The sequence below is a fragment of the Cannabis sativa genome, chromosome 4, assembly GCF_029168945.1.
Source record: "Cannabis sativa cultivar Pink pepper isolate KNU-18-1 chromosome 4, ASM2916894v1, whole genome shotgun sequence".
Taxonomy (NCBI): Eukaryota; Viridiplantae; Streptophyta; class Magnoliopsida; order Rosales; family Cannabaceae; genus Cannabis; species Cannabis sativa.
Window position 1 is genome coordinate 5,411,143 of NC_083604.1, and position 9,422 is coordinate 5,420,564.

The window sequence follows — 9,422 nt, forward strand, 5'->3', positions numbered from 1 at the left end:
TTAAGCATTACATAATTTCCTTGATTTCAACTAAAAAAAAAAAATTTACTGTGAGAGGGATATTTTTTTCAATTTTATGGTTACAAATTTCTTGTTTTATTTATACAGAGTCCTCTCTAACTTTTGGCAAGCTATAATAAGAACAACTAAGCTAGCCCAACATGATAATAAATTTGAATGTGGCAGTGATTACATGGGACTTGCATGCCCTAGCCTTTCAAAGACACACCATTAAAAAATTGCATCTTATTTTAATGAAGAAGATGTTATAACTATATTACTATCATGTGTTTGTTTTAAAGTATAAAACACTCAAAATGGTGTCCAATAATATATTTTCATGAACTTGTGATATAAACTTGTTATATCAAATGGTAAATTAACTTTTCTTATGAATTTTGATAATACTAATCAAAACACCACATAAAATAAAAAGGACGATATATTATATATCATTATAGTTCTTTTACATGTGCACTATTGGTCACTTTAGAGCATGTAGCATCTTTTAAGGATATTAAAAATTTACACATTATTTAAAAAATATGATATTTTATTTTATTTTTCTTCCACATTATTTTTTACACTTTTACTTCTAACAATACTCTAATGTATAATACTTTTTAAAAACACTATAATTATAATCTCACACATTAATACATATTTTAATTTTTTAGGTACAATAACTTTTTAACTTCAATTTTTTATTAAAAAAATAAAAAAATAGCATCAATGCTACAACATAACATCCATGCAAATTTATTTAGAATGACATCCTCTGCTCTCCAATAGTATAGCATCTTATTGGAGAACATTGTCCCATATGGATTAAATGTAAAAGTATTGAGCTATATATAAGAACATGAGCTACTCCACTCATTGCTAGCAAGTGATCCTGATTAGTGGTTAAAAATACACTTTTATTTATTTTAAATGATAAAATAAATTGAGTTTTAATTGATATTTCATGAAATTATTGTAATATATTTTATAAATGAAAATATTTGATTTTGATTCAATTTATGTCTTTCTTGTAGGAATTAAAGTGTATTTTTGTTGAAAGAAAGAGGAAGGATCAAAGTTGAAAAGAAATGAAGAAAAAAATGGCATTTTTGTTGAAGTCCAAAGCAACCCAACCCAAAAAGGTCAAGCCTAGCCCATGAAGCTCATCATCAATTTTGTCTCTTCTAAAGCATGTGATGCAATGATGATAAGCTTAGGTTATCATCAACTCTATTTTCCTCTTCCACACTCAACATTCATCCAAAGAGCAGAAGACAAAATCACAATGATAACAAAAATAATATTAATTTTATTTTTGATTTGAAATGTCAAATTTAATCTTAATATTTATTTTATAATCCCAAATTTTTATTTATTTATTTTTAGTCCTTTTATAGCTCTATAAATAGGAGCTCATTTTAGTAATTTGGAGTGTAATTTTTTAGTGTAGAAAAAACTATAGCAAAATTCGCTCAACTTTTCTTCTCATCTTTTCTCTTTAGAAATTTTATGAGAATGATTAGCATAATGGCCTAATCTTCCTTGGAAGGTTAGGGATGATTCCATATGCAAAGTGAGGTTATTTTGTATCTTTGATTTACTTTTTGTTGTAATATTTATTTGAGTAATGCAAGTTCATATTCCACTTTTATTTTTATATTCTTCTTCCATCTATACTATCTATGCTATTATATACCAAATATATATATAGACTTAGTCATGCTCTTTCTATATATTTTTATTTAGTGATTATAGTAAGGCCAAAGATGTAGTACCTCAGTTGGCATTTGAGGTTTTCAACACCTCAACAGATTGTGACCATTGGATGATAAAACAAATTAAATGTTTGGAATCTAAGAGTGAGGAATTATGTACTGTGTAGTAAGGGTAAAAATAGAAGAAACTGGCAACCGGTATGTGATATTAAATGCCATTATTATTATTTTATTTTATTAAGAAAAAAGAAAAAGGATTAAAGCTCTTCTTCTCTTCAAAACAGCTCTTCAATTTTCTTCACTTTTCTTTTTCTTCACAAAAGAAATTATTTTAGATGAGAGGCTACAAACTCAAGGAATAATTTGATAATAATCAAAGGTAAATTTCTCTCACAATAGATAGATCTCCCACACATATATACAGTATTTTTGTTTTAGTTTTCACTTAAAAAAAGTCTTTGTGTGAGTAGATTTCTTTCTCTCTCTCTCGTAGTGTTCAGTGATCATCAACACCTCCGTCCAGCAATCGTCCTTAGCTCCGACAATCATCGTCGGCCCTGTGAGTCGTCCCCTGCTTCGATTTTGCTCCAGCTGCATTTATGTTTGGGTTTCTCGGCACCGATCTTGCTATATGACCATCCAGTAGTTTAGACTAATTGAACATTAATAGACTCTCTTTATAAGCTACTCTTGGTTCCTACTCATTAAACATAGACAATGATGGGAGCACCTTTTGGGTAAGGTTTTTCTTATTCTCTTATGTCTTGTACATCTTGTTTTGCCTGTTTAATTTTAAGAAGAAAAAATAGTAAAGCAAGGGAAGCAACTCTTTTTCTTATTCTTGCTTTGCCTCCCAATTCCAGATGGACTAGAACAAAAAAAAATTTGTAAAGTCTCACTCATAGACAATTAATTTCGTTTTTGTCTAGATTTGCTAGTACCCCATTTATGCATTTCATTTTTTCTCTTTTGTACTTAGACGCACTGATGAACGCACAAGGTCACACTTTTCAAAAGCCCTTTACAATCATGGTTTTTTCTCTATGTATATCCTTAGTCACGCAAATGCAACTTAGTTTTTTGTCAATGTAAACAAACTATCGTGGTTTTCTTTAACATTATTCTTATGTAGTTTCATATTTTAGAAACTACAATCCAATGTTATAAAGATTAACAGAGGCATCGAAAAGCACAAAAGAATACTTAAGCATTAGGCCAATTCCAAATAGGTACCGCTCCCAGCCAATTCCTCAATTGGCTAGCCCCTGTATCCAAGAATCCCTTCATCACCATTGATATAACATATCGATGATTGAATAGGGGTTGTGTGTAGATATTCAGGGTCATATAATATCAGCCCCTTGTCATTTCCTGTTGTAGAGTGTATTTTGATGATCGTATACAATTTTGCTATATGAGTTTTGTTCAATTCTCTTGGTTTTGATTTGGGTTTTTTGAGTTTTTCCACTTTTAATGTTTCAGATCTTTGAAATTTGCTTTGTGTTTTTCACACTTTTCAAAAACCCATTACAACTCGCTATCAAAGTTTTTGACAAATATTTTTTACCCATAGTTGATCGTTCGTACTAACTCCTTTAAAAATGCTACAGTGCAATCTATTATTTGCTTATTGTTGTATTCTTTTCAGCACTAGTAGTCTAGTATTCTTGTTAGATTACATACATATTGCCAAGCCACTCCTCAAGGTCATTGTTTTTATTTTAATGGAATTGTTTTCATTTTTTAATGGAAAAAATTGTAAAGTTTTTCTTCTTTTCAGAAGCGCTCTTCAATTCTGTTAAGTTTTCTTTGACTACGTTAAAAGGATTTGATCAGCCATGGCATAATAAAACTGAAGGATTGATAATAACGAAAGGGTAAATTTATCTCTCTTCAATTTTATTCTTTTTTTGTTTTCTGCTTCTTCTTGTTTATAACTTTATTTTGGGTTATTTTCGCTCAAGTTGTGAAGAAGAGTCTCCCTAAGCCCGCATCGTCCGAGTTCATCAAGTGATCTAATCCTCTGAATTTAAAGTTTCAATCGATCTGTACCTATCTCCACTCAACAAACTCCAGCAATTTGTCAGGCTGCGAGTGAGTATCTCTGATCTTCAAGTTGTTGTTTGAGGTTTACTGTTTGTGCTATGAACATTGTTAGTGTTGTCTTTTGTGAGCATTTCAATCTCTATTTAGATTATTAGTCAGTTATATAACTCTGAGTTCTAAATTAGCAATGTGTCTTCTTGATTTTTTTTTTTTTGTTTTTCTCTTCTTGATTCTGTGCTATATAATTTTAATTTATTAATGAATCTCTTTACGGAACGAAATACTAAAATTATGTTTATTTGACTCTCAACCTTTATATGAGGAGTTAATTATCAAAGAAAGTGCTGCTTGTATTTTAGAATAGAATTCTATTTATCGATGTTTTCAACTCTATTGTAGTTACTGATATTTTTTTTGTTTTTTATGGAGTTGTGGATATTGTCTTCTTTTTTTTTTTCTTTCATTGTTCCATTTTTTGTGCCACTTTATTTGAAGGAAATAATTCAACTTTTTGAATATGCCCACATTCATACCAAAGATTTTACAAATAAGACACATGTTTTCGTATTTATTGAGGCCATATACTAGAAAATAAGAACAACCGTAATGTATAACAAGGTTGTACAATTTCTTTTCCGGGAAAAACTTACCTAAAAAAACCAAATTTCTCAGCATGGTGAAAAGTTTTTGCCTAAATTTTTGTTGCCCTATGCAAATGAATTCTTGACATAGTGATTTGTCATTGTATTTTTTGCTTCATATGCGAAAGACATAATAATACATATAGCTATTTTGAGTTTATTGAAAGTAGTAGAATTTCAAAATGACAGATTTATTGGTTGAGAAGTGAAGTTAGGTTTCCTGAGGTATGAATTTTTGCTCCAAGTATGGGCATTCAATGAAAGTGGCTTTTATACGAGTTAGACTATACTGAACAATTCGGTAGTTGTTTATTTCTTTGAGAAACCTTTTTATTTATGAATGATTTGAACCAATAACATTTTACTCATTTCTGTTAGTTTTGTATTTGTTCATTTTTTGTACTAATTCTATTGATAGGAATATAGTACAGGTACATTAATGCTAAACACTAAGGACTATGAATATTGATCAAATTATGATAAGCTTTAGCATTTTTACCAAATTTATATTTTATGTTGGTTGTATCTGAATTTAAAAAAAAAATGGATTTTATACATATCTTTTAATTAGTGTCGCGGATATCATATCTGATCGGGGTAGAACATGGTTAGAATTTGAGATTAAAACAAGAAATTGCCAATTACGTAGGGAGGCTCTTTGACATGTTCTACCTAAATTGCGAAGAACAAATCGGAGGAAACATAGCTTTCGAGCACCAAAACATGTAGAAGAGAGTATAAAACATTGCAGCTAGACTGAAAAGGGAAGAAATTAATATTAATGATATTGTTTTTTTTTCCTTAACATGTAATTATATTGTTTTATTGGTAAACTTAGTTGTTTATTCCTTTTGAAAAAATCCATATTTATGTAGTTATGCTTTTGATATTGGTTTATTTCTCTTTTCCCTCCTTTTATTCATCTACTTGTTCGTTTTGTCTTTTTCTTTTCAGTTGACGCATAGGTTGTAAGAATATCCTCTGTGGATAGATATTTTCACAATTGAAGATAGTATCATATATTATGGTTGAGAATAGTGTTATATTAATGACGGTTTCAATTGGTTTGCTTGAATTATTTCTTGTAAATGTTGTTAGTTTTGGGCCTACTTGTGTCTATAAAGATGGAAATGCTATATGACAAAGTATGTACTTCACCTTGCTTTTCATTTCTCTTCATGTTTTGTGTAATTTATGTTATTTTTGAGTATTTTATTTTTTGGTTGTTGGTAGATCTAATTTGTATGAATTATAGATTTGTTGCAGTTATATAATGAAAAGAATGGGGGATGCTACAGATAGGGAGACATCCTTTATTTGTAGTCGATGCTCGCCGGGTAGAGTTGTGTCGATTATTAGTCAGCTTAGCAGTGAGCAAAAAACTTTAGTTAACGAAATTGGATTTGGTAACTTATTGGGTTTAAAGAAATGTAATTTGAAGAGGAAATTGATCCAGTGGTTGGTAGATAATTTCAATGTAGAAGATGGTTGTTTAAGAGTCCATGGAAAAGTGTATGAAATGAATAGTCATTTATTTTCATATATTACTGGTATTCATGATGGTGGGGAACACTTATCGGATTCCAAATCTGATAATTGTAATGATGGGCGGATATTGATCTCTCACTTGGAAGAGAAGTTGAAATGCAACAACAAGACTGATATGGGGTTTGTCCATCAGTTCTTACTTTTTATTGTCAGTGTGTTCTTGATGCCTAACACAACAGTTTATGCGAGTCGGGATTACGAGGCTCAAATATTAGCATTGAAGGATTTAGCCAATGTGCGAAGAATTAATTGGGCTTCAATGTCGTTTAAGTATCTCGTGATGGGTTTGAGTGCATTCAAAAGAAGTAGTTCAAAATATGTTTGTGGTTGCTTGTACTTTTTGCAGGTAAATAAATTGTTTAATAGAATAATTCTTTAAATTTTACTTTTAATAGTTATTGTAGTTAATTCTTATTATTTCTTGGTTGATATTTTATTTTATTATTTGAATAATTTATAGGTTTTCTATCTTCATCATGTGCGATGCAGTGAATCATTTGTAGACAGAAGTTTATGTCCGATTTGGTGGTGGTCTGATTGTGAAACTAATAATATGATTGAATGGATTGATAAGAATGGGGGATTAGGCTCTTCGACAGTAAGTTAGTTGTGTCCACGAATTGTTCTTTACTTTATGATATGACTGTTGTTAGTGAAGTCATGAATGCTTTTTTTTTTTATAGATAAACATGCGAGAAATCTTAAGTGCATTCGACATGGATAATGTTGTTCGCAGCCTCTCCCATCTTTGTTGTAGGGTTGAAAATTTAGAGAAAGTTTACTTAGAATTACAACCCAATGTTTTGAAGGAACCTAGTAAAGTCTGTTTGAAATTTTTTCGCGCTAAACCATATTTTACAATGAGAGAGGTTATAATGGACGAGCAGGATTATCATTGTCATTACTTGAGGGATTTTTATCCTATGATTATGGAATCAAATATTGGAAGTTTGGGGACAATGACAATAAAGATTTTGTTATGAATGATATTGAGAAAAATGAACAAAAAGACAAAGTGAACATAGTTGTGAGACTGATGCAAGATGGGAGATGTTGTGTCAAGTATGTTTGGAGTCAAATTTTAGTAATATGATTTCATTGTATAAGAATAGTGATAGTTTGAGGGTCGGTGCATTTAATTTGAGTCATCGCTTGAGTGAAGAAGATTTTTCCTTGGCATTATACATGTTTGATCTTATACTAAGTGAAAGGTAATTGATGTATATTTGGACATTTTTATTTGATAAACTTAAATTAGCATTGTGTTACAATGTTTGTAGTTTATTTTGTTATTTTTTTTAGTGAGGTGTTAGTGGAGAATCCACAGTTTGTTGTGCAAAGAATACATTTTCTAAGTTTAAGGCCACACCATCATGTCCATAGAAAGGTATGTGTTATAAAAGTTTGTTTTTGTTAATATTTGCATCTAATATACATTGTATTACTGATTTTTTTGGGTTTTTTTTTGGTATTAGATAATTGATGCTTATTCAAGTTTTTTGTACTTTATTCATTTGAGAAAATTACGGTCGAGCAATACATCTAATGGAATTATGTTTCTCCCCAGTTTTTATCCTGGACAGGTAATATATTTATTTTATTTATGTTGATTATATTTCATCTTGGGAGTTAGTTTGTTAGATATGTATTGAGCTGTTATAACTTAGTGTACGTTTTGAGTTTAGCTCACTCGCAAGAGTTTTTGTGAGATGGTTGTTAAATGGTGTAAATGTGGTGAAGAAGAGTCATGGAAAACATTGATTGTGCGGATGGAATTGGTATGTAACATTTAACCACACTTTTTGTTTCTTTTGACCCAACTTAATTTTTGCATGATTTTTTTCTTGATGTCATACTATATTGTCGTTGCGGTAATGGTTTTATAAAATCTTTTTAGGTAGTTGTTCCTCTGATGGACGTGGTGAACAATCATGTGATTTTGGTTGTAGTGAATTTAAACAAAAAGTTTGTGACAATATGGGATAGTAAGGACGATTTGAAGCTACATTTGCATAAGCAGGAATTAGTGCTTGAACTGGTAATTGATTCATTACAGCAAGTTTGTGTGGATTTGATGATATTCATTATTTTGATTTAATGAATGTTTAATATTTATATTGTTATAGTTAGAAGTGCTTGATGATTTGTTTTTGGTGGAAGTTTGGAACTGCTTTGGCGTTGGATGGAAATTTTCAAATTCGATGATAATTCCTGGTCCAAGTTTACCTCAGCAGACTGCAGTTAGTGATTGCGGTGTATTTGTGATAAAGTACATGAAAATCCTTTCTGAATGGAGGAACATGTGTGCAGAGGTTGGTGTTGTATTTGAAGAAATTATTACATTTATGCTGTTTAATATAATTGACTTATTCATTGATTTTTTTGGTAGTTTGACCCACTTTCCGAGCGACTAGCAGTCTCACTGGAGTTGGTGGCTGGAGATAATAATCTTGTTAAATTTACTGTTTCTAAAGATGCTACTGAACACCATCAACATCAACTAAGACAAGGAGACATTAGTAGTAAAAGGCAGCGGTGTCGTTCTCCAAAGAAATTGTTGCCTTTATCCAAATTTTCTAGTAAGAAAAAACGAAGGAGATATTGGCAAAGGTTTGCTTCATACAAGAAAACAAGAAAATGAGTGAAAGGGTACTGATTATGTAACTAATAAGTTTATATAATGGTAAATGTACTTTCAATTTATATGAGTCCTAAGTAAACGTTGGAGAAGTCTATTTGTTTTTCTTAATATTTAACTGTGGGCCTTTTTGTTTTAATGTTGGAAATGTTGATAGGTAGTCCATTGTATGGTATGAGGCTTCTATTTAGTTTATAAATGTGGATCACTTGCTCATCCTATGGGTACTATGTGCAATATGATGTACTAAGACATTAGTTACAACTCCCTACAGTTTATTTTAGGTTATATCTTATGTTTATATTTGCTTTTGAGATAACATTTTCATGGAAATATGGCTAAAGTAGTAGCCACATTCCCTTGAAATTGTTGTAGTGGAACCGATTGTTAGTTTAAGTAGCATGATAGTGTTTTTTCTTTTCATCTATTATGTGGTATGAAATTAGTTTTGTGTTAACTGTTATGGAATCATGTAATGAACTTGTAAGAAATTAGTTATGTGTTAACTGTTGTTATTAGAATCATGTTGTGATGGGTGTTTATGAATCTAGCTATGATACCAAACTTAATTGCATATAAACTTTTGTATGGTCTTAAGTAATAATTATAAAAGGCTAAACCTAATGGTAATGGATGAAATAACAAGGAAAAGGAAAACACTGAAATTAAGTTCAGAATCAATTACTTACATGATTGTTTTAAACATGTAAGCAAACTAGAAAGAAAAGATAAATAACCATGCCATCATTTATCCTGTAAGTGATCTTTATTGTAGGAGTCATAATAACATGTTATCTAAAGTGAAATGCATAATATAACAACATAAGAGCT

At 30.4% G+C, this 9,422-nt stretch overlaps 1 protein-coding gene across 1 annotated transcript; it reads left to right on the top strand.

Annotated features, from left to right (window-relative positions):
- Nucleotides 1-639: 639 nt before the first annotated feature.
- LOC115705601 (uncharacterized) lies at nucleotides 640-8,906 on the top strand. Its single transcript, XM_061113475.1, has 11 exons — nucleotides 640-3,595; nucleotides 3,683-3,812; nucleotides 5,661-6,299; nucleotides 6,414-6,551; nucleotides 6,637-6,778; nucleotides 7,234-7,340; nucleotides 7,429-7,536; nucleotides 7,639-7,731; nucleotides 7,851-7,991; nucleotides 8,080-8,265; nucleotides 8,343-8,906. Exons 3-11 carry the CDS (start codon nucleotides 5,679-5,681, stop codon nucleotides 8,592-8,594), a joined length of 1,788 nt encoding a protein of 595 aa, XP_060969458.1. The 5' UTR covers nucleotides 640-3,595; nucleotides 3,683-3,812; nucleotides 5,661-5,678; the 3' UTR covers nucleotides 8,595-8,906.
- Nucleotides 8,907-9,422: the final 516 nt, after the last annotated feature.